We start from the raw sequence: 26,204 nt of genomic DNA on the forward strand, positions 1-26,204 counted from the left end.
TTGTTGGCCCTCTTCACAATGGGACCCTTTCCCCCCAAGCATTAATCTCAGGTGTTTTCGTATGGATTTAAATGGTGAGGTTAATGGCTTATATGGAGAGATTGCATTTGACCTGGTTGGGAACAGTGGAATAAAGAGCAAAGAACCCCATTGAAACACAATGATTGATCGACCCTGCTCACTGCAGGCTAAGATGTTTCATTAGCAAGAAAAAAAGGCAAAACACTGATGTATAAAATTGTACAACGTAAGTTTTAATTGTCATGTGTATGTCAGTGCAAACAACTGATGAAAATGAAATGCAATATATAAATACAATCTTACCATTGCAATTTGACTGAACAGACAAAATAAATAAATGAGAAACTATGTACAGAAAAGGACTTTGGGTGTAAGGGAAGGTACCTCCGCAAGGGTGATTGCTTGAAGGAAGGGATATGCCCCCAGGTCACTTTTCTCCCCTTAGGCTTTAAAAGCGGACAGTCCATTACAACACCTAGATGTAGGCTTGGTGACCCAATTTGTGCTGGACTTTGCACCTGGTGTGCCTAGGAGTTATAAGGGAGGGAGGGAGAGAGGGAGACCACCTTACAATGACACATTTAGGTAGATGCGCTTCAAACAGCTGAGCCAGACGAGATCTTTTGTGGAGCTCAACCAGACATATGGTGATACCCTACCTGAGTAAAAACAGACACAGTACACAACATGGAATAAGGAGAGATTAATATCAATGCATGCTCATCAACAGTCAAACACAGTCATGGGCACACATGAGGGTTTGACATTGGCACCTGCCAACCGGCAAAGCGCTGGTAAAACTTGGTTGTGGCTAGAAACAATTTCGGTCTCAGTGTTCACTTTGACAGGTAAGTCTTTGGAAAGAAAAGTCACAACAGTTGCTAAAAAGCTAATGTCAAACCCTGGAGCGCACATCATTCTCTCACACACACACACACACACACACACACACACACACACACACACACACACACACACACACACACACACACACACACACACACACACACACACACACACACACACACAGCTTACTATTAAGTGTGCTGCAACAAGCCTTCCTGTGCTCTTCACATGGACTGGACAGCATGGATTCCAACATCAGAGTTTGGATGGAGGATCAGGTAAGTCTGAGAGATGGGAACTGAAAAGTATTGGTAGATGGGGAGGTTAAGGGATTGGGGGAGTAGGGACAGATAAACCAGGGGGGGATAAACCACATATTAGGGAAATGAGTACAAGATAGCACTGGTGCTACCCTGATAACACTACTTTATTGCTTTGCTTACAATATTGCTTCATCAGTACAGGACCCCTGATGTAGCATGTTTTCTTTTTAGAGAAACGGGTCCAAACTGATATGATATGCAACAATAACAGCAATAAGCTCGCGACCATATAACATCAAAAAATAACCGTCAGCTGCCTGCCAACAAAGCTCGCGACCATATAACAAAAAATAACCGTCAGCTGCCTGCCAACAACCAAATTTGATGCCCACAACTTCACATCGTCCAGTAAACACGGCATTCAATACCAAAAAAAACAAAGTAAACCGGTTCACTTAGCCAAGGTAAGGCAAACCCCACCCGTTTGACAAAGTACCGGCTAAATTGCTAGCGCTAGTCGTAATGTTGTACACAAATTCGCTAACAACTGTAGCTAGCCGCCAGCCAGCTAGCTAGCCGCCAGCCGGGTTACCGTCTAGCCGCTACAAAATAATTCAATTATAGCCTACCTCTTACGACAGCAAAATTACAAAAAATGGCAGAGTAAAATAATTTTATCAAAGAGGTCGCTGCGAAGGCATGTTAAAAGAGGAACGGATGCCGCGCCAGCGGAACCTGGCCGCTGGCGCAGACACATTAGATACACCACCAAGTGTCCCAGCTTACACCGAAATAGACAACGACGACGCAATTGAAAGCGGAGATGGGGATTGGGTAATGGCATCAGAGGAGAGCGCCTCCTCTGGCGAGGATGACTGGGAGTTCAATGATTTGTCGAGCTCTAGCAGTGGCTCAGATTCAGAGGAGGGGGGCAGTTTTCAAAGGGACTTAAGACATGAGCTCAAGGAATGGGCAATCACAACAAATACACCAATTTCCCACATTTCCAGCCTGCTCTCCGTGCTTCGCAAGCACTTCCCAGATTCCAAACTGCCAAAAGACGGCCGCACTCTCCTGTCAACCCCTACTTATGCGGTGATAGTACCAAAAGCTGGGGGGAACATGCACTATTTTGGTGTGGCAAAAGGGATCTTGGGCCGAATGCAAGAACAGGACTTAGCTAAACCAAGCACTAAAACTACAAATAAATGTGGATGGCCTGCCCCTTTTTAAAAGCAGCAGCCAGCAATTTTGGCCAATTCTTGCACTAATTGAAGAGGACCCCATTAGATCCCCATTTCTAATTGGTTTATATTGTGGATACTCCAAGCCAACCGATGCAAGCGAGTACCTCTCTGACTTTGTGGCAGAGATGGGGAAGCTTGCATCTGATGGCTTGGAGTATCAGTCAAAAAAAATTAAAATCGAAATTTCCTGTTTTGTCTGTGATGCACCGGCAAGGGCATTTCTAAAATACATAAAAGCACACAATTCCTATTACGGCTGCGAAAGGTGCATGCAAGAGGGCTCATGGGCGAACCAACGCCTACATTTTTGCCATGGTGACGGCGCGGCTGTGTCCAGACGCCGTCAGGGTCTCAATGTTTAGATTGTGCATTTTACCTTTTTTTTATATTTAATCTTTTTTACTGATGTGACTTTTAGTATGATCACATATGATCACCAAATGCTTTTAGAAATAAGGGATCAGTGCGGCATATTTTATGTTAGCACGCTTTTTGACAGCAAGTCGGCGTTTCCAGCTGAGATTCTCCGACAAACTGACGGTCATAACAGTAATAGCGACAAGCCCTGGAAACGGTCAAAACACAGAGGGAGAAGAGGGGGGATCCGGGACAGACTGAGGAGGAAGGTAAACCATCCACCTTTGCCCAGTATTCTGCTAGCAAATGTCCAGTATCTAGAGAATAAGATGGATGATATTAGAGCAAGGATTGCCTTCCAGCGTGACGTCAGAGATTGTAGCATTTTATGTTTTACCGAATCCTGGCTGTCCCCATCTATCCCGGATCACTCTGTTACACCCGCCGAGCATTTCTCCATCACTCGCATGGATAGAACGGAAGAGTCCGGAAAGTCCAAGGGTGGAGGAGTTTGTTTCATGACTAACAACAAGTGGTGTGATCCGAGGAACATTACCGTTCTCTCCCAGGGCTGTACTCCCCATCAGGAACATCTGTCCATTATGTGCCGCCCCCACTATCTACCCCTTTGAGTTCACCGCAATCATCACCACCGCGGTTTACATCCCCCCACAAGCCAACACAGATACTGCCATATCCGAGCTGCAGGAGGTGATAAACAAACAACAACATCGTCATCCGGCAGCTGCTATCATCGTTCTCGGTGATTTTAACAAAGCCAAACTTTCCCGGGGCCTGCCTGAATTTAAACAGCATATCCAATTCCCGACGCGAGGAGACAACACCTTGGATCACTGCTACACTCGTTCAAGGACAGCTACAAGGCTATCCCCCTGCCTGCATTCAGAAAGTCCGATCACGTTGCCATCTTCCTTCTCCCTAAATACAAGCAAAAGATCCTTCACGAAGCTGTGGTGACTAAAAAAGTAAAACGTTGGAATGACCAATCAGAAGGCTTGCTGCAAGACGCGCTTGACAACGCTGACTGGGAAATGTTCCGGGAGTCCTCCGACAACGTCAGTGAGTTTGCGGAAGTAGTCGGGAACTACATACACCTACTGGTAAATGACATTATACCATCAGTCAAAATAAAAGTTTTCCCAAATCAGAAGCCATGGGTAGATGGAACTGTCAGAGCAGCACTTTCAGCGCGTACTGCTGCCTATAATGTTGGGATTACTACGGGGGACATGTTGGACTACAAAGTGGCTGCTTATGGCCTAAGGAAGGTCGTAAAAGCTGCAAAGTGCCGATATAAGGACAAAGTGGAAGCCGACTTCACCGCTGGTGACCCCGCTAGTGTGTGGAAGGGCCTGCGAATAATGACAGACTTTAAGAACAAGGCCGGCTCGATGTGTAGCTCTGACCCCTCCCTTGCTGATGAACTCAACACTTTCTTTGCACGGTTTGAGATGGAGAGTGAAGATCATAACTCAATGGTAGTCATGGCCGACATGTTTGGGAATAACACCAAACCCCCCTTCATAGTAAGCAAGAGTGATGTGAGGAGGGTGTTCAAAGGGGTAAATGGGAAAAAGGCTGCCGGGCCTGACCAGATCCCTGAAAGGGTCCTTAAATCCTGTGCTGTCCAACTAGCTCCAGTGTACACCATGATCTTTAATACATCCCTGGCCCAAGCTGTCGTCCCATCTTGCTTTAAAAAGTCTATCATTGTACCGGTGCCCAAAAATAGTAAACCATCATGTTTGAACGATTACCGTCCAGTGGCCCTGACCTCTGCAGTGATGAAATGTTTCGAAAGGCTGGTGAAAAATTACATCTGCACCTCCCTGCCAAACTCGTTCGACCCCCTCCAGTTTGCTTACAAAGCAAACAGAAGCAGAGACGATGCCATCTCCAACCTGCTAAACACCACTCTTACTCATCTGGATGGTGGGGGGGGAACTATGTGAGGATGCTGTTCATTGATTACAGTTCAGCTTTCAATACCATAGTCCCCCTCCGCGTGATCGACAAGATGAGGTCGCTGGGGATCAACACCCAAATGTGCAACTGGGTGCTCAGCTTCCTTACTGACCGCCCCCAGGTGGTGAAAGTGGAGGGTGGTGTAACCTCTGGGCCGCTGACCCTCAACATCAGTTCCCCCCAGGGTTGTGTTCTGAGCCCGCTGCTGTACAACATCTACACTTATGACTGCACAGCCTCCGGAAGTTCAACCTCCATCATTACATTTGCAGACGACACTGTGGTGCTGGGTCTTATCTCTGATAACAACGAGCAGCCCTACCAGAACCAAGTGGCAGACCTGGCACTGTGGTGTCAGTCCAACAATTTGGCCCTAAATATAAAAAAGACAAAGGAAATGGTGGTGGACTTCCGGCGGAAGCAGGACAGCGGGTTCACCCCCCTCATCATCAACGGGGAGCCTGTGGAGAGGGTTCCTAGTTTTAAGTACCTGGGTGTGCACATCACTGAAGACCTAACCTGGACCCTCCACACACAACATGTGACAAAGTCATCTAGGCAGCGACTGTACTTCCTCCGGAGGCTGAGGAAATTCAAGGTCACCCCTTCCATCCTGAAGACCTTCTACTCCTCAGCCGTGGAGAGCGTCCTCACAGGATGCATCTCCGTCTGGTACGGAAGCTGTACCACTCAAGACCAGGCCAACCTACAGAGGGTGGTGCGCTCAGCTGAGCGGACTATCAGAGCGTCCCTACCCAACGTGAAGGACATCTACCACAAGAGGGTGGAGTCGAGGGCAAAAAACATCAGGAGGGATGACACACACCCCAATGCCAGCCTCTTCACCCTGCTGCCGTCGGGTAGACGCCTACGAAGCCTTAACTCAAGGACTGAGAGACTGAAGAGAAGTTTTTATCCACAGGCAGTGAGACACTTGAATTCAAAATTTTAATTCAACACCTTATTTTTTAATTTGATTTTATTTACATTTTTTATTTTATCTAAATAAATTAACTAATTTATTTTATTTTTATTTATTTTTATTTATTTATTTTTGCACAGTGTGGAGCATTGACCCTTTAACATTTCACTTCAATTTATTGTATGTGACAAATAAAAACACTAGAACTTGAAAAAATTACTCCGAAACAGATGCGGTTCTCAGAACCGATGACAGTTTTGCCACAAAAGTCAACCAGGAACATCACAAAGAGGGCGACAGTCCATTACAACACCTAGATGTAGGCTTGGTGACCCAATTTGTGCTGGACTTTATGCACCTGGTGTGCCTAGGAGTGATGAGAAAGTTGATCTGGCTGTGGCAGAGAGGGCCCCTTCCAACCCGCATTGGGAGTCAATCCATCTGCATTATTTCGGAGAACTTAATCAAATTGGGCAAGAGGCTGCCAAAGGAGTTTGGACGCAAGGGAAGGTCCATCCGTGAGGTTGATCGGTGGAAGGCCACTGAATTTAGGACTTTTTTACTCTACACTGGCCCCATTGCATTAAAAAAAAAACTACCAAAACACATGTATCAACATTTTCTGTTACTCCACGTAGCAATTACAATTTTATGTTCCCCCCGTCTCCACCACCGTTATTGTGACTATGCGGAAAATCTCCTGGTAGTTTTCGTTCAGAATTTTCATCTATGGGGACTTTTTGGTGTATAACGTCCACAGCTTGATCCACCTGGCAAGTGATGTTAGAAAATATGGCCCACTACCCCAAATTTCAGCCTTTCCCTTCGAAAATTTCTTGTATAAATTAAAGAAACTAATTAGAAAGCCAAACCAGACATTACAACAAATTGTTAAACGATTAACGGAAAAATCCAGCATCAACCCAGTCTGTCCATCTTCCCATAACCAAAGTTCACCCTCAACAACACAGTACGCCACTGATAGATTTACCCTGTCCACAAAGGATGGGAACAACACAGTTTCGTGTGGTGGTGCCACTTTTAAAATAGAGGCAATTAGCAGGACACTTGGTGGTACGTCTTTTGTGGCGAGGCAATATTTAGACCAACGTCCATTTTTCAACCACCCTGTTGATTCAACTGCACTGGGGACAGCTGTGGTTGGGAACCTGGCAGAAGAGACCACGTCAATTGCCGTTAAAGATATTGACTTTAAGATGGTCACGTTAGAATACAAGAACAAACTTGTGGCATTTCCACTCAACCACAACTAAATTAATTTAAAAATGATTCATATTTCAATCAATTAAATCGGTTATCTAAATTCAATGTGTTCAACTTTTTCAAAACTTATTTTCTGTTTAGATGTATGCGGTAGTGGATTTTACCGAGTCAAACGAGGTGGAGGTTGTGCCTTCCTCGTGGCTAAGTTTGGATGGCAAGGTGTCTTTTTGGCCACCGTATAAAGACACCAAGCGGACGAAAGTTGCAGTCATCCAAAGCGCTATGCCAGATGAGACCTGGGGAGAGTTTTTTGTGGAGGTGGTGAAACAGTGGTGAGACAGACAAAAGTAGGATGTACCACTTTTCTCCCCTTAGGCTTTAAAAGCTTTACTCACTTCATTGTTGTCTTCAACAGCCAATTATGATGCAGCGCGTATGAACCTGAAAAAAGCCCAAACCAGGAGCACCCTGACATCAGATGATGAAGGGGGTAAAAGGAGAATTTAAGCACTGTGCAGTAATCTATACTATGAAAACCATCAGCTACACAAAACAATGCATGCTTATTGAGTGATTTATTTTCTAATGCAGCCCTTCCTCAAAGCTGAAAGAAACTGTGCCTGCAGATGAGGGGGAGAAGCATACAAGGTCTGATTACAGATGGCCATGCATTATCACTCACATAAAGACATTTTGTGATTGGCAAGTTTGCAGTCTTACAAAACTGTTGTTGTTCATACTCTTGTACTGTTCCAATGTATAGGGCTAAGAAAAAAGAAAAAAAAGGAGTCCTCCACAAGCCCCTGCTTTCCCCACCTGCTTTTAGATCATCACAGCAGGACATACATAAAGGTATAACACATCATTCCAAATCTGAATTCTGCTATTCTACTCACTATCTCTTTTGAATGTCTCGAATCTGGGAAATTTGAATGTAATGAACTTCAATACACTGACTACTCTGATTATAAATATACATCTTCTTGCCTACAGTTGCTGCCCACACATCAGCTGCTCTTGAACAGGCTCTGCCCAGATCTCTGGCAACATTCAAAGTCAATTCGGTACACAAACATCTGGCCTTACACAGCAATACTGAAAATCTGTTTAAACTTAAGTCTGTTAATTTTAGCAAAGGGTCTTGACATGACAGTCATGATGTTTTTCTGTCCTGTAGAACGGGATCATGCACTCCTGCGTGCTGTGGAGGAGTTGAAGGCCTTGGTGAGGCAGAACAACCTCCTCCTCCAGGCCCTTACTAGGCAAAAAACTACAGCAGCAGCAGCAGCAGACACTCTATCTGAGGAATTTAAGTTCCCAATGAACTGCGAGGAAGACCTTCAAAGGGTGGAGGATCTTCTGAGGGAGAAATCCCAGGAAAAGGCCCTGGTATAGTCATGACTTCTATAATACTGATATATTTCAGTTCTTTGCTACAATGCATTACCAAAGATCCAAGTGCATGAAAGTCCTTGTGCACAACCCTTCAGCTTTCCAGGTGCAGGTGTTAGGCAGGAAAACGTGATCAAATATGAAAAGTTCATTAAACACCGCACACTGGATACTGTTCTTTTTTCTCTTTATTTTTAGGAGCGAACAACGCGTTTCGCCCAATGCGTTTTCAGGTTCGAACCTGAAGACGCATTGGGTGAAACGCGTTGTGGCACTCCTGTCAATGGTGGGTACATGTACTATCTGACTTGTATTTCTTTAACATTTGCCCTCTAATATAAACCCATGTAGCCATATTCCTTGCATCTTATGGAAAGACAAGATATAAAGTCAATTCTAAACGTAATGACAAAAAAAATAAACTCCCCAAATGGCAAATTGGCACAATATCCTATCCACACGTTTTTTACATTTCCCACTTGCAATTGGTAACTTTAATCGTAGTTCTTAAAATCGGTAAGTAATGTTTGGATTTCACCATAAAATGTAGAAAGCACGTTTCCCGTTATCGCCAAAAGCATGGTTGCAAAATAGCATAACTAGGCTACTGTACGACGTCGGTCTCAGGGATGTTATTTTCCCCTCAAACTTGTCTTCTTTGCTCAACACTATTTCTTTAATTTTAGAACAATGATGATGAGCGAATTTGAACGAATTTAGTAAGGAAGTGGGAAAGTCTCCCACTAACTCTTGGCAAACATCTAACTAGCACTAGAGATTAAAAAAGCTAGTTAGCACATCAATCAGTAGCCACGTGTTGAGAGAAAATGCTGCTAAAACTATCACAGGGCTTCATCATTGATATTGAACAGAATAATATTCAAGTCAATGGCATTAATACCATAAGCTTGATTTAGAAAGCAAGAAAGCCAAACATTACCCATGTTACCAAATTGTACGCTTAACGATGATCTTCTACATTCCAGGTCCCCAGCAGTTCAGTCTTCCTCCTCCGAGTCCTTCACCGGTCATCCTGGATGATACAACTAGCAGCGACAGTGACGATGACTGCAGCAGCCTGGAGTGACCCGCCTGTCTAAGTAATTGGCAAAGGTTTTTCGATCCGGCATCGCTTCCCCTGTTTTGCTTGTCGTTGGTATTTTATTGATTATTCTACGAAAAGATGGAGACTCAACAGTAGAAATAGGGAGCATCTCCTCAACTACGTAACCAGCCACAAGCTTGTGGATTTCACTGGCGGACACCGTTTTAGCCACAGCCGAGCTAGCACTAAAACTAAGACGCTGTTGCTTAGCAGCCAGAGCACCACCACTGTCCTCCATTCCCTCGGCAGGAAGTCCGACCAACTTGGTGGAGGGGTGTTTTGAGGAGAGATGTTTTTTTTAATTCGAGGTTGAGTTTTTGGCAGTTGACAGAAGTTTTCCACCTACACACAGATTGCATTTGACCACTATGTTCTTCTTGTCCTTTTCGCTCTGCAACTCAAAATAATGAGCGTACCTCCAGGAATCTAAGGCTATCTTCTCGGCCATCTTGCCGCGGTACAAACACACGTAGCTTACACACACAGGTGTGCGCGCGCAGAGAGAGAGAGAGAGAGAGAGAGAGAGAGAGAGAGAGAGAGAGAGAGAGAGAGAGAGAGAGAGAGAGAGAGAGAGAGAGAGAGAGAGAGAGAGAGAGAGAGAGAGAGAGAGAGAGAGAGAGAGAGAGAGAGAGAGAGACAGAGACAGAGACAGAGACAGAGACAGAGACAGAGACAGAGACAAGGAGCAGGGCAGCAGCATCTGACTAAATGCAGAAAACCCGGGACTTTCCTTATCGAGGGAAATTCTTAAAGTAACGGAGTAACGAGTGGTTATTTTGGAAATTAACGAGTTACTGATTACTGAATTCGCAAAACTAACGCGTTAGGTTACTCGTTACTGAAAAAAACGAATACGAGTACTCTAACGCGTTACCCCCAACACTGGTCAAGAAAATATGTGTTTGCTGTACGCTGTTTGCAGATGCATTGATTTAAAAGTTATTATTACCGCTGCATCAGCTGTTCTTTCCCAAATAATTTACCAAGAATGTGCGGCTAGGTAGATGGGAGAAGCAAAGTGTATGCGCGAGGTGCACAAGCAATCCGTATGCATCGCATGCGCATGTATGCATGCGCCCTTAAAATAGCATCTGAACAACGTGCCACTGACTTTAAACCAGGTATTTCCTGGTCAGTAGCGCAATGGTATTCAGAAACGGCAAAATACCGTTTGCGCCAGAACACGCCTCCTCCTTCCGCCGAACCGCCCCTTGGGGCGCATGATCAATCCCTAATTTACCGGCGAGTGGCGGTGGTGGGAAAAGAACGCTCTGCGCCAGTTGTAAACTAGCAACGACACATGCGCCAGTGACCAAGTCACTTGCGCCGGATGCAAGATAGGGCCCACAGTGTTAACAGCCATAGAGCTATGAGTGCTGGGCAGTTGTTTTTTTGTTCAGGAGGTTGCAGTTTATGTAGTTGCTGTTTTTTGTTTAGTAGTTAGTCAGTAGTCATAATTCAGTACTGTCTGTTTGTTCTTTTCTCTCAACGAATTCCACTGTATGCAGCCAGTGCTTCCCATCCTATTACATCTGCCTAAGTTCAAAACCATTTGTAGTGTTGTTATCTGTAAATAATTGTTGTGATGAAAAATCTGACTTCAGTTTACAAGCAATACAAGTCACAGACACACACATTTTATTTGCACTATTTTTTCAAGCACCTTGTTTCTCTTTATGTTAAACTTCAATGCATAATTTTTTTTCTGCCATTGTCATGTGATGCTATTTTATTTTTTATTTAAATTTATGTGTGTGTACTTTTAACATGATTGGTTGGGAAAATAAATATGTTGTAAATTCAAATCAGAGCGTCTTGCCGTCTTCCGTGTCTGGAATGGATGTATTCTTGAGTCTATAAGCTAACAATAACATTATAATAAGATTACCTTGTTTGAATTGTGAAATGGGTTTTGCTAAATAAAAATGTTTGTTTGTCTATACTACTAGGTACTTATACTATGTTGACTGAGTTAAATAGAATTGCATTATTAAAAATAAACTAAAATAAAATTGTATATGACTAAAACTAGACAAAAATAGTGATGGATAAATCTGACTAAAATAAGACTAAAATGCTCAGACTTTTAGTCAACTAAAACTTGACTAGACTGAAAAGAGTATGAACTTGACTAAAATTAATAAAAACTAAAATGAAAGCTTGACACAAAGACTAGACTAAAACTAAAATGAAAACAGGCCGCCAAAAACAACTATAACGACATGCTGTTATCTCTCCTTTTGCTAGCTCTTCGATCCTCTCTCTGATCCTCTCTCTTTCTCTCCATGGACCTATTAAAGATTCTCTCTAGCGAGCCTTTTCCACAATTACCCGCCTCTCTTTCCACGCACTCTAAACAATCGCTTTTTATTGGCTGAGTAGCGTGAAGCGCTATGACCTCATGACGTACATACGGAAGCTGGACAAGCTGCAAAAAAGCCGCGCCGGTTGATAAATACGCTCTGTCAATATTATTATTAATTTCTCAATATATTTTTTTAAATGTGTCGCGGTCCAGAAAGAACCGGCACTCGGTCCGGATCCGGACCGGAGTACGCCATTTAGTGACCTCTGGTATACTGCCCTACAAAGGCAAAGTGCAGTAACTACGTGTAACATAATTCAGAAATTCATACCAACAGGACACATGCCCTTGCCAATTCAAAGAGGCTTCTGTCTCACGCTAAGGAGGGATCCGGAGCCTAGGGAGGCGTTCAGCCCATAAAGGAGGCCATTCATCATGTGTCAATTCTAGACTTTTTCCAAAAGAACACGACATACGCCAACATTGAAACTGAGAAAAATGCCTTCAAAGTTTTCATACTGGTCAGCCAAACCTGTTGCAGGTACAATAGTGGTGATACCTTTATAGGAAGGAAAATATTATCGAAAAAGAAAAGACCAACGATATGAGCTTTGAACCCAAAATTGTAGATTCTGCACTCTGCCTTTGTATTACCTCGAACAACTAGAGTACTACAAAGTACTCAAAGTGCAGTATCTACAATTTAAATGTGTTCTGAAGATAACTTTTTTGTATTACCTATGCATTTCACTTGATGAAATGTGCCTCCTTAATGCCTCTGAAGAAGTTGACTACAACGAAACGTCAGGTACCTTCCTTTTTACCTTTTTAACCCCACTTTTTAATATCCCGAGTTCTTTCAATAGGCAAATCCTCCATGCCATCGGGACTTTTTATTACTTTTATTCCTTTTTTAATAGCTTCTCCAGCTAAAGTGACCAACCCAAATCTCCCAGGCGGGCGGAGCTGTTTTATTCCTTTTATTCCTTTTTATTCCTTTACTTTTTTATGGTAAGCGCTTACCTGGGGTTTTTAACAACCAATTTTTAAGGAAAAAACCTTTTAAAACGTTTAAGCAAGACCAAAGAAGTCCTTTCGGACCAGAAGAACCAGGAGCTAACCATCTGCCCTCAACTGAGCCCCAACTAGGCCTCAGTTGTAAGGCCCCAAGGACTACCTGGTGGAAATCTTTCCAAATTTCCACCACAACCATCCACACCAAGGACTCTTGAGTTACAACCTGGCTTGCTTTGGGGTAAGCCCAGTTTTTACATCCCGCTGGTATTAACCTGTTTTTATACCCCACAGATCCACCACCTTTGTTTTATCTCCTTTTATTTATCCTTGGTTTTATCATTTTATTGTCTTTTTTCCTTTTTATTGTTACTGGCTCTTCTTGCCCGGCTTTCCCCATTTGTGTTTGGTTACTATGCACCAGCAGGGTTCCAGATTTGTGCCCCTGTCCCATTCCTATGGAGACACAGGCACACACACACGCACGCACACACACACACACACACACATGCACTCCACACATGCAGCCATACATAGACAACCGGTTCCCCCCACACACTCCCTACCCCCACTCACTCTCATAACCAAAACATACTTTAAAATAATACAGGCAATACATCACGAGGCAATTATGACACACGCCATCACCACCAACACTCCTCCACCAGGGATGCTTAGACAGGTGAAAAAGCTAGCAGAATTTATTAAACCTGCTTGCCCCAACCCACAAATCTCTTATAGAGTTCAGGAGAACACAGACGAATGGCTGAGGAGTAACCTGAAAGACCTCCAAATACACTTCCAAACACTTTTAACCACCCTCCTTCCCACAGGCTTCCCCTTTGAGGGGGGCGCTCTTGACGTGGCTGCGAAGTGGGCTCGCACCCGGTACAGACACCGGCTCCGGCCCACCACCCTCCCTCAGGCACACACACTTTTAACTACTGCCGCCCCTGTCCTCTCCTCACCACCTCCTAGACCCCCTATCCCTCTCATCACCCCCCGCCCCCTCCTCCATAGCTCCCGTACCCAGCCATTGCATCCCCAGCCAAGGAACCCGGTTTCTCGGGTCCCTCTCACCACAGCACCCAATAACCAGCTTCCTCCCCCCCTCCGCTCTCGTCCCCCTCCTCCCCCTCCTTCCGCACCGAGACCTTTACAAAAGGTCCCCCTTCTCCCAAATCCCCCCAGGAGGAGCCCACCACCGGGCCTTCCCCCCAGGGTCCCACGAGTAAGGAGTCGTCTGGCGAACACCCTGACGCTCCCAGCCGGGGCTAGACCCCTGCTGTGCTCTTACATTACCACCGGGGGTCGCCAGACACCAGCTCCCACTCCTCCTCCACCTCCTCCCAACCCCCTCTATCCCCTTCACAATCCATTACTCATCCCCCTGCCTGGGTTGGGGCCCCACCCATCGGGGACCCTAACCCAGATTACATCCTCTCTACGGAGGACTTCCCACCCCTTGTTCCCACTACCCCCAACAACATGCCCACCTCCCCGGTCTTCCCATTGCTCCCCACCTTAAATATCCCAGCAGGGAAAACGGTCCACGTGGAGGCCCAGGTTCTCAATACGGTCACTCACTCACTGCGTAGCCCGTTATCCTCACAGCGTTCTCCCACTGCCAGCCCAGAGTTAGCATCACCGGCACCTACACACACATACATTAATACACATAATCTCAGCCACATAGTCACCCTAGCCTCCCCCTCGATAGAATTAGACATCAGTCCACCCCCCACTCACTCTGTTCCTCCTCCCCCTCATTTAGATTCCACCAAGCAGCGGCCCCAGTCACAGAACCGGACTGGCACAGGTACAGCGGAGAGACCCAATGAGGTGGCTAAGCATAACAAAATGATGATGGGACACCTCAAACAACATAGAGTCTCTTCCGCGGTCCGTCCAGTCCGCGAGCACACCCTCACAGCGCACTTTGCAGCTTGAATTCCATGACGCCCTCAATTCGGCCACGTTAAGTCCCCGCACTATCACTCCCGAGCGCAGGCGGCCGAGTGTACCCACCGGCACGCAGCCTCGACCGAACAAGATGACATTCAAAATAAACAGACACGATCCTACTGGGCATAAAGTTAGGGATTGGACTATTTGTTCCACCAAGCCCGTAGTGATCATCGGTGACTCAAACCTGAGTCGGATCCCTCCCCACACACACATAGATATCCAAATTGACAGTTATCCAGGTGCCAAATTCCAACACATCACACAGATTCTAGATAAAAATCCCCCCAATGCACACACCAAGATTGTGGTGCTCTCTCTGGGCATCAACCACAGGGAGAACCTGTTTGAGTCGGTAACGGGCTCTCTCCAGGCACTGCACCGCAAAACCTTAGAAAAATACCCGCAGGCCACAATCTATGTCCCCATCATTAATTTCTCCAAACACTTAGCAGCACCACATCAGACACTACTAACAAAACTTAATGCATTCATCACTACTAAATACAATACACTATTTGAAATACACCACTCCGAATTCTACACAGCTCACGACGACATACATTGGACAACCAACACTGCATCACACATATTACAACACTGGCTGTCTCATTTAAACTTCGGGCGGGGGCTAAGTCCCAACAGGGACACCCCCGCCCCCAGGAATCTAACATTTTAAATCTATCAACCATCTTTCATCTGTCAGAAATGGAGACTCAGCTGCTGCAGAGGGGCCTCAGCTTCATCCCCACCCCTCATACCTCAGACAAATTAGAATTCCTCAGGGATATCCATAAATACAACAGGTCATTAAAATTAATAGAACATTTCCATGACCGTCCCGGTGGGCCCATTCCACCATTTCAGGGACCGTCCAGTTGGGAACCACCGCCGGGCGTCTTGTCGGGGAACCTCACCACACTCCTCCGTTGCAATAAATACATAGCCACACATAACCACTCAACCAACACCTTAGAAACACCCAACATTACTGAACAAGAATATATGGCACTTAGACACCTGCGTAATTACAAACACATAGTCATTAAACCTGCAGACAAAGGATCCAAAATAGTCATCTTAGATACACAACAATACCTCTTAGAAGCACACAGACAGTTAGGGAACACATTACATTACAGACCCATACAGGATTCACTCCAATTGGCCACACAACATCAAATTCGGAATATATTTACTGACCTCCATAAACTTAAATACATTACACATAGACAGAAAATATATTTAGATGGTCCAGACACTCCACGCGAACGCCTCTTTTACCTTCTGCCAAAGATCCACAAGGCGCCTGAGTCCTGGACGGTCCCCTTCTTAGTGCCGCCGGGACGGCCCATCATTTCCGATTGTGGTAGCGAGTCCTCTGCAGCAGCTGAGTTTATAGAATACTACCTCAACCCCATCTCCCGGAAACACCCCAGCTACATCAAAGATACCTACCACTTCATCCAAACACTAAATAACACACCGGTTTCCACACAAGCGTTTTTATTTTCAATTGATATAGATTCTTTATACACCAATATCGACATAGATTGCGGCCTGCGGGCTGTCCGCTCTGCACTCCTCCGGTACCCAGACCCCGACAGGCCCGACAGTCACCTGTTGGAGCTCCTAGAAATAAAGCTGCGCAGGAATGACTTTGTCTTCAATGATAAGCATTACCTCCAGACGCACGGGACAGCAATGGGCAAGAAGTTCGCACCCAGCTATGCTAACATCTACATGGCTGGGTTCGAACAGTCTGCTCTGCAGTCTTGCCCATTGCTGCCACAGGTGTACTGTCGGTTCCTGGATGACATCTTCGGGGTCTGGCCACATAGTTTAGATCACTTCCTACAATTCATACACATATTCAATACACATCACCCTACAATTAAGGTTAAATATACACAACATGCACAACACATAGATTTTTTAGATACAACTGTCTTTTTCCCACACACAAATGCACCACAAACAGTCCTTCATACAAAAGTTTTTTTCAAACCCACCGACACACACGCACTCCTCCATAAAAGTAGTTATCACCCCAAACACACATTCGCGGGTATTATTAAATCACAAATCATCCGGTTTCACAGACTCTGCACAGAGGAGACGGACATGCGGGGGGCGACCAGGACCCTCTTCAGGGTCCTGAGGGGCAGGGGGTACACCAAGCGGTTTTTGCGTTCCATCTTGTCCAGCACATTGGCGGAGCTCGGGCGACGGGCCCCCTCGGGATCCTCCTCCCCGTCTGGGTCCTCGTCTCTGGGCGCTGCCAGTGTGTTGGACTCTCCCGCCTCCCCCTGCCCTAAACCTAACCCCGCCTCCCCTTACCCTAACCCTAACCCTACCTCTCCTTGCCCTGACCCTAACCCTCACCCTAACCCTAATCCTAACCCCTCCACCCCGTGCCCTAACCCTAACCCTAACCCACTAACCCTCCGCGCGCCGTCTCCTCTCCACCATTCACCACCCACCTCGTCTCACCCTAGCCATTTCTCCACCACGTTACATTCTAGTCAGCGCACAATCACCACGTCTCACCATAACCCCTCGTCACCCACTCCGTTTCACTTTAACCAGCCTGCGGCTTCCACTGTGGGCCCCCACCATCTCCCTGACCCTAACCAGTCCCCTTCTTCTATGCCTCACCTCAGCCGGCTCACTTACACTGGAGGGACGGACTTGGTGTCCGCCCCTTTCCTCCACAGCCCGGCTGAGGTGGGGCCTCTGTCACGTTAAAATTGTACCGGGGGCGAAAATTGTACCGGCCTACGTCATCGTTTGTTTACATCCTGACAACCTGCCCGGCAACAGACGAAGCAATGCAGAAAACATGTTTCCAAACGACGAAATAACATAATACAGATAGCGGATCGCTATCTGTATTATGATAGATAGCGATAACACTTGTTTTTACTTTATATTTGTATTGTATTTAATTGTTTAATCGAAACAATACAAAAAATTGCCCGCGAAACGGGCGATCGCGTCAAATGACAAATGTTTTGCCCGCAAAACGGGCGATCGCGTCAAATGACGTAGGAGGGTTCTTGAAACATAATACAGATAACGGATCGCTAGATAACACTTGTTTTTACTTTATATTTGTATTGTATTGAATTGTTTAATCGAATTTAGCTAGTAAACTGAGTGTTTTAAGCAGGTTTCATAGTCTAGAATGTTCAAGAACCTTCCTACGTGATTTGACGCGTCATTTGACGCGATCGCCCGTCTCGCGGGATTTTTTTTTTATTGTTTCGATTAAACAATTAAATACAATACAAATATAAAGTAAAAACAAGTGTTATCGCTATCTATCATAATACAGATAGCGATCCGCTATCTGTATTATGTTATTTCGTCGTTTGGAAACATGTTTTCTGCATCGCGTCGTCTGTTGCAGGGCAGGTTGTCAGGTTGTCAGGATGTAAACAAACGATGACGTAGGCCGGTACAATTTTCGCCCCCGGTACAATTTTAACGTGACACCTCCACTAGGAGTGCCTGGATCCCTGAGTCAGGTGGTCTTCCCAAACAGGTTCCCTGAGGGGACCCCTGCCATCAGGAGCGGAGACGATCAGGGGCGCCAGCCACACACACGCATCATACCCCTCATCAGCACATATTCACACACGCACAACACAACATTCCCGCACTTCAAAATCACAAAATCATCTCAGCTTTTAGGAAAAACCGGAACCTGCAGGATGTCCTGGTGCGGGCCCGCTTCTCCACGGACACTGGAGGCGCCCCCTCTCAACACCGAGGCCATTTCCAGCAGTTGGCGGTCATCCGCAACCAGCTCGCCTCCACCTCCAGCCCTATCATACAAAAACTCACCATCCTGGACAAAAACATCATTTACGCCATTACATGCTCCGAATGCCACATCATCTATGTCGGCGAAACAAAGCACACCATACTCAACAGACTAAAACAACATTTATATACAATACACATAGGCACACTCAACACTCAAATAGTCAAACATTTCCAAACACACCCCATTACCTCATTATTCATCACCGGGCTGGAGATGAAGGCGTGCTGGTCGGACAGACAGAGGAAGGCAGCGGAGCACAGATGGATATCCAAACTTAGGACCGTTACCCCCTTGGGCCTTAACATCAGGGAGTAGGGTCCGCGCTGGTCCGGTGCTGGGGGCACTGGATTGTCTCGGGATTCCTCCCTGGGTTTTCTTCTTGCGCGGCATCGGGTCGACTGCGCGTTTTAATGTGTTGCATGTTTTTACCCCTTCTGTGTGCTTTCTTTTATAATATTTTATGTCTTCTCCCTCACACAACAGGATGTTCTGAATGTTTGAATGGTTTTATTATGTCTCTTTTACTGTTATTTATTCACTTATCTATTTTTATCCTATTTATTCATCTTATTTATTTTATTTATTAAGTTTGATTTATGTCTTATATGTTCCTACCATGGTTTTATATGTGCATGCGAATTGTTTTATTTATTAAAAGGGCTCCTGCAGTTCACCAATGAATTCTCTCGATACTGCAGCTTGCTCCTTTTTTCTTTTACATATATATATATATTTTTATTTATGCGCATGTTTCACCATTTGATGACAATATTAGTGTGAATGAACTAGTACGTATGAGTGCGTATTTATTTATATATCTATATATTTATCTTTCCTTTATTTTTATTCTTGCATATATACTTATACGAAAGGTTGATGGGCAGGATCCTTGGATCCCCCACTTTTATTATTAGCATGCACCATTTTAACTAGAAGTGTTTTTATCGACCCGTTTGCTGCGCCGACTACCCCATTATGGGAGGTCTCTCGGGGCCCCGGCCCCCTGGGCACTCTGGCGATGACGGCACCCTGCTCCCTTTGATCCCCCTGGGGGTACAAAATAGACTGCTCCGCGCCTCCTCAGACCCCAGCTGCTGGTCCCCCTGCTCTTCCTTCCCTTCCTCTGTTTTTATCTTTTTATTTTTATTCTTCACAGAAAAAGAAAAGAACACACAAAAAAATGAAAAAGAAAAAAATATAAATCAAAAAAAGAAAAATAACACAAAAAAAGAAATAACCGAAGAAAATTATATGAAAGGATTGGGAGATGGTGTGCCAGTGCACCCAGGGTCCATGACCATCAAGAGCCGAACGTCGTTATAAAAACCGAACCCTAACCCCTAACCCTTTCACACATTGACTTAAATGTTTTGATCTGGTTCTACAATATGATTACTATTCTACCCAAGCCTTTCCATTTCCCCCATTATATAAATTGGTTTACAGATGAAGAAGCATAACTTTTAAGGTTTAACACTTTTATTCCAAAACACAGGAATAGTGAACGTAATAGATGAATGAACGTAATGAATAATGAACATAATAGAAGTCAGAAATAGTCTTTTTTTTTTGGCCAAGAATTGCCTGAATACCTCTTCCTACTGGTTGGCATCATCCTCTCTTGGACATCCATCTGGGTGTTCATCACAACCTATCGAGGCACCTTGGGCAAAGTTGTGAAGATAACATGCAGCCAAGATGATCTTCGCAATAGTGACAGAGCATGTGTTCTGCAAGTCTCCACTTGCATTTCATTCTCCCAAATGCCTGCTCAATGATGACTCTTCCCCGGCTGATGTCGGTGTTGCGACGAAGGTCTGCATCAGTAAGAGCCCCGTTGTCATGCCGGGGGGAGATGATGAAGGGAAAATCCTGACCGATGTATGCACTATCCCCCAGCAGACAGTACTCCCCCATCCTCTCCTGCCATTCTTCAAAAAATGAGGAGGACCGCAGCAGCCGGGCATCATGCACTTTGCCAGGCATTCCACTGAAGACATTGATGAATCGGCCTTCAGCATCCACAATCCCCTGGAGGAGGACAGAGTAGAAGGACTCCCTGTTCATGTAGTCCACTCCTCTGACCCGTGGACACTGTATTCTAATGTGAATCGCTCAAATGACCCTCTCAAGGCCACATGTGCGTTGGAAGCTGGTGGCAGACACCCTCTTCTCACAGCCTTTAGGCCAAGAGACAAAAGCCCAGCCAAGGGTGGACATGATGGTTAGCACTTGGAGTATGGTGCGGTTTGCTGATGAAGATGAGACGTTAGACTTGTCTGATATCTCCCGGAAGCAGTTCTGGTTGCCCATGTACCACAGGAACATGAGTACCTTCTTGGCAATAGGCAGGGGGGGCCGCCCATGGTTGTGGTCACTTTGCAGGCCACCCTCCTGTAGGTACCCTTTAAGGACCGCAAACCGGGTTTTTGATATTCTGAAATGCCGGGCAAATGTGTGGTCATCCATGTCTAGCATTTTCTGCCACTGTGCCAGACTTCAGGATAATGTTCACTCTGGGCCGCAGCACAGACAGAGCCTCAACCACAGCCCTGTGTGAGGAAGAGAGAAAACTGTTATCAATATAGATAACAATAATTCATTCACAATCATGTTCTGTTTTGTGTTTCTATTGCATTACATCATTAACTGCAAATCCACATAAACTAAAGAAAAAGTCAAGATATGGGTGTTCATTGTATTGTCATGTAGATGTAAGGTTACATTCACGTTCGGCAAACGTTATCTTAAGCTTCTAAAATGCATTTATTCTGAAGTTGATAGAAGATTATAGAAATACAGAGCAACACTTCGGTATCACAACAGTCAACGTCGCTATTGTTTTTAGCACACCGGCAGCTAGTTTGCTAGCCTTCGAGCGTTTTATAACGCTGCAAAAACGTCTATACACGGGTAAACATACTGAAATGAGGACATACCGTTTGCGTTTACTTCTATCTTCTTCCACGAGATTCTGGAACTGTTTCAGGAAAATCACAGCCATGATTTCCTGTTCTAGGAAAGTATCCAGTGTGATCGACAAAACTGCTCTCCTTTTGGCGTCCATTCTTTTCAAACTCGTCGGACACAAATGGCAAACTGGAAGGCTGGAGCAAGGGAAATACGTCACGTCCTCGCTGAAGCTGGTCGTTCGTACCAGCGTACCATCCAAATGGATAGCAGCATAAGACTGGTAGTCAAGTCCAACTCGCCAGCCGGCGAGAGGAAATCCAACCATGACGCTTTAAAGAACATGTTTCTTAAGCCGTAAAAGGGATCCCGGACTCCAGCACAGAGTTGCCGAGTGAACCCCTGGACATGTCTAACATGTAAAAACGGACAAAGGGGCTGGGGGAAGACCAAGACGCAGCCGCGCAGATGTCTTCCACCGAAACGCCCTTGAGTAGAGCCGTTGAAGCGGCCACGCTCTGTGTGGAGTGAGCTTTAACGCCTCGTTTCCACATACGTATGTTTTTCGTATCCGCGCTTCCGTAAATTTACGGAAGGAGTCGCAAGTGTTTTACGTACGGACATGAATTTATTTACGGACAAAAGATGGGGGAGCGTATGATAATAGCCGTTTTTAGGAGACCGGTACTTTGGAACATGAGGATCGACATATACAGAGATAAAAACAAAACCAACCAGGCTTGGAAAGAGATCGTGAGGAGTTTGGCCTGCCAGGTACTTACATGTTTTGTGAAAAACATAAAAACTTTCATACGGTATCTCCGTAAAACGACGGTGAAAGTAAAATTTTTTGAACGTATATTACGGACATACCGGACAGAAATTTTACGGAGGGGAGGAGTCTCGGAGGAAAAACTGACATTACGGAGAATCACATAGGAATGAATGGACTTTCGGTCGGAGACGGTTGGATCGCATACGAGAATGTACGTATGTGGAAACGAGGCGTAACGCCTAACGGTGGCGCCAAGCCCTGCCGAGAGTAGGCTAAGCAAACACCCTCACATATCCAGCGAGAAAACCGCTGCTTAGAGAGAGCGCGGCCCCTGCTAGCGTCACTATAACACACAAACAACTGTTGTGTGGAGCGGAACGCGGCTGAGCGATTCACGTACATAGCCAATGCCCGCACCGGGCACAGGAGATGCAACTCCGCCTCCGCCTCACTAGAATGAGGCGGGGGGTGAAAAGCCTTAAGCACGATATCCCTAGACCGAAAATAACTATTAATGTTCTTCGGGAGGAACGGAGGATTAGGTCTGAGCAACGCAAAGGAGCTGTCCTCGTTTAGCAACAAGCAACTCGAGCTGACAGACGGTGAGCGGTTAGCTCACGGGCCCGCTTGGCAGAAACCAAGGCCAACAAGATCGTCGACGTCGATGATGCCGCCGTCGTCGTCCAGGTCAGGGGCCCCGGCCCTGAACAGGTCGATGGCCTGAGCGAGGTCCACCGAAGTGCAAAAGAAGAGATGCCTGGAGAGGATCCCCTCTTCTCCCGGCAGGCGACACAGGAGACGGGGGCCGCCATAGCAGCCGCGGCGTGGTCGGCGCCGAGGCACCAAAAGCACGCCAAGTGCCCGTCACCCAGTGCCAGGGAGGAGGGACAGGAGGCGCATAGGGTCCCTGAAAAGGGCCTAGCTCTAGGAGTGCTCTCAGGTGGCCCTGAAGAGGGCCGTTTGTCCATGGCCTCGCCCGAGCCGCTGCCACCGGCTTGGGAGATCCGTTTTGTCTAAGTCATCTTAACCCTTTAACTGCCTGCTCAACCGTTTGGTAGAGCTAATTTTACGTCACAATATCTTATTGATAGGAATGTTTAACTTAATTCAACCTGATTGAGTCATCTCTACCATTCGGTTGAGGTATGTTATCCCAAAGACCGCCACTAGATGTCACTGTTTTTTCCAATAGTACGCCTTTTAAGTCTCACTCAAAACAGGAAATCCCAAACGAGAAAATAGCTCCCACGATGTGAACGGCTTTTGGTTAAAATTTGAAAGGTAGGTACATTTTTTTAACATATTATAGTATAAGAAAGCTTACTGAACAGAATGTTGTTAAATTATTCCGCAAAATAAACTCTTTTACATGTTAAATATTTTTTTCTAAACTACATCAACCAAACGGTTGATTTGGCACTTTATGGTAGACATAGACAAATTAAGCTAATCTAATTTATAATGAACAATGTTCTATGAAATCAAAACCTTTTATCTGTTATTGCTTTAAATACTAAACATGGAATGTTATTCCAACATAAATGTGCCGAAATAATTTCTTAATTATGTAGTTTTGACAATTTCTGAGTTGTTTTCAAAATAAATGTGGTAAATATCTAAAAAGAAATCGGGAAAATTCTAACTATCACAACTATTTCCAATTTAACCAAATGAAAGATGCTGGTATACTAATGAATACCATTGAAGAATAATGTGTTATAATTATAATAATAATTGTTATTTCATTTTTTAAATTGTTTTTAAAAACTAGATGGATGCTAAGAGTTTCTACGGTGCAAGACAACGCACTCTCCTGGCCCTTGTACCAGAACGTCCTGAAGATTCGGATGCTGATCTGAGTGATAATGATGACCTAATACAGGATCCGGATTATCATCCCCCACCAGCAGAAGTTGCTGGTGACAGTCTTTTTGAATCCCTGGAAGAAGAGGCTCCCTCAACAAGCAGCTCCACTACACAGCCGCCTCTCAAAAAAAGCAGAAAAGGAAAGAGCGCCCTAAAAACAGTTTCCTTGGAGGAGACGGGGGATACCCCTGACCCAAGTTCCCCCTCAGGTCCAAACAAAGGAAAAGAGATCATCTGGAAGCATGAAGACATTGAGGGATTTGAGGCTCCGGTTTCAAGATTTGAACCCCCTGAGGCTGTAGAGACACCCTTCAAAAGGCTTTTCACTGATGAGATGATAAAACATTTTGGCCATCATACCAATCTCTACTCCGCCCAAGAGTTGGGGGATCCCATCAAGACAAGCCCTGAAGAGATGCAAGATTTCCTGGCAATCTTACTCTTCATGGGTGTTTTTACCTTCCCATCACTGGAGGACTACTGGCACTATGAGTCACGTTTCGAGGTGATAGCTGATATCATGCCAAAGAAGAGATTCCAGCTTTTACGCAGGTACATTCATTTCAATGACAATCATCAGTGGAATCAGAGTCCAGACCGATTCTACAAAATCCGTCCCCTCTTTGATATGCTTCGAGAGCAATGCCTTCTGATTCCATCCACTTACAAACACAGTGTGGATGAAGTCATGGTCGCATATAAAGGCACAAGGGCTGGCAGTCTTCGCCAATATATTGCAAACAAGCCAGATAAATGGGGCTTCAAGATGTTCTGCCGAGCCAGTTCATCTGGCATCATCCACGACCTGCTGATGTACCAAGGGGCATCCACATTTTTCAATGTTGTCCTCAGTGAGCAGGAGCAGACGCTACTTTTGGGAGCAAAAGTAGTGACAACGCTGTGCAAGACCATAGCACAGCCACGCCTTTCTGTCGTCTTCTGTGACAACTACTTCACCAGTTTTAACTTGGTCAGAGACCTGCACACATTGCTGGGTGTCAAGTGCATTGGCACCGTCCGACCAAACCGTATTGGTGGAGCTCCCTTGATGACAGACAAAGAGCTGATGAAGAGAGGACGTGGAGCATGTGATTACATGTCTGCTGACGGAGTGGTTGCAGTCAAATGGTTTGACAACAAATGTGTCAATCTTCTGAGCAACGCCTGTGGGATCATGCCTTTTTCAACTGTGAAACGGTGGAGCAAAGAGTCTAAGGCAAAGATTGCTGTCCCATGCCCGTCACTCATCCCTGCCTACAATGAGCATATGGGAGGGATTGATCTGTCCGACATGCTTGTGCACCTGTACAAGACCCCAGCCAAGTCAAGGAGATGGTACTTTCCCCTCTTCGGATACATCCTTGACTTGTGCATCGCCAATTCCTGGCTGGTCTACTAAAGGGACTGTGGCCTACTGAACGAGAAACCCTTGTGTCTAAAAAGGTTTCGCCTGGCAGTCGCCCACAGTCTGATCAAAGTCAACAAGTATGCAACCAAAGTTGGCCGAACATCATTCAGCTCTCCCCCACCAGAGAATGAAAAATACACCCCACGACCCTCACGACCAAAACCCCAACCAGATGTGCGCTATGACAACATGGGACATTGGCCACTTCACAGTGACAAGCGGGGGCGATGCAACCTCTGTCCGAAGGGTGTGTCAAGATGGAAATGTCAGAAATGCAATGTTTTCCTGTGTTTGTCTGCAAACCAGGAATGCTTTGCAGCATACCACTAGAAGTAAAGTGGATCTAAAAGCATTGGTGCTGTTGCACTGATGCTTTGTGTTGTTGAAATGTGTTTGTGTCTTTTGCAATGTGTTGTACAACTGTGTTTGCATTGTTTTCCAATTGGAAAGTGGATCTAATGCTCAAAGAGCATGGTGCTGTTGCATTGGTGCTGTTGCCCCACCACAGAGATCAGTTGTGTTGAGATAAAGAATATCAAAAGTGTAATGTGTCCTTGTGTTTTCCAATGTTTCCCAGCTTTTGCATTGTTCTCTAATGTTTAATTGCAAACCAGCTTAGTATTCAACTAGGAATGTGCATTTTTCGCCCCAAAAATAATTGTGCTGTTGGACCACCACACAATGAAAGTGTGATGAGATATGTTACCCTGCGTTCACACCAAAAGATGCAAAAAGTTGACGCGCGTCGTGATCCCATTCAAAGTGA

At 45.4% G+C, this 26,204-nt stretch overlaps 1 protein-coding gene and 1 long non-coding RNA gene across 2 annotated transcripts; one reads left to right on the forward strand and one right to left on the reverse strand.

The window, feature by feature from the left end:
* Nucleotides 1-386: 386 nt before the first annotated feature.
* LOC130371278 (uncharacterized) lies at nt 387-9,800 on the reverse strand. Its single transcript, XR_008893168.1, has 3 exons — nt 7,262-9,800; nt 1,057-1,165; nt 387-680 (listed from the first exon to the last, which is right to left on the reverse strand). It is a non-coding gene; the product is annotated as an uncharacterized LOC130371278 (long non-coding RNA).
* A 14,135-nt stretch (nt 9,801-23,935) lies between these two features.
* LOC130371052 (piggyBac transposable element-derived protein 3-like) lies at nt 23,936-25,429 on the forward strand. Its single transcript, XM_056576679.1, has one exon. It carries the CDS (start codon nt 23,936-23,938, stop codon nt 25,427-25,429), a length of 1,494 nt encoding a protein of 497 aa, XP_056432654.1.
* The last annotated feature ends 775 nt before the right edge of the window (nt 25,430-26,204 follow it).

Source organism: Gadus chalcogrammus, chromosome 18 (assembly GCF_026213295.1).
Source record: "Gadus chalcogrammus isolate NIFS_2021 chromosome 18, NIFS_Gcha_1.0, whole genome shotgun sequence".
NCBI classification, from domain to species: domain Eukaryota; kingdom Metazoa; phylum Chordata; class Actinopteri; order Gadiformes; family Gadidae; genus Gadus; species Gadus chalcogrammus.

What these genes read in the sequence shown, in the direction of transcription:
- LOC130371052 (XM_056576679.1), top strand. Translation starts at nt 23,936, where the DNA reads ATGGATGCTAAGAGTTTCTACGGTGCAAGACAACGCACTCTCCTGGCC.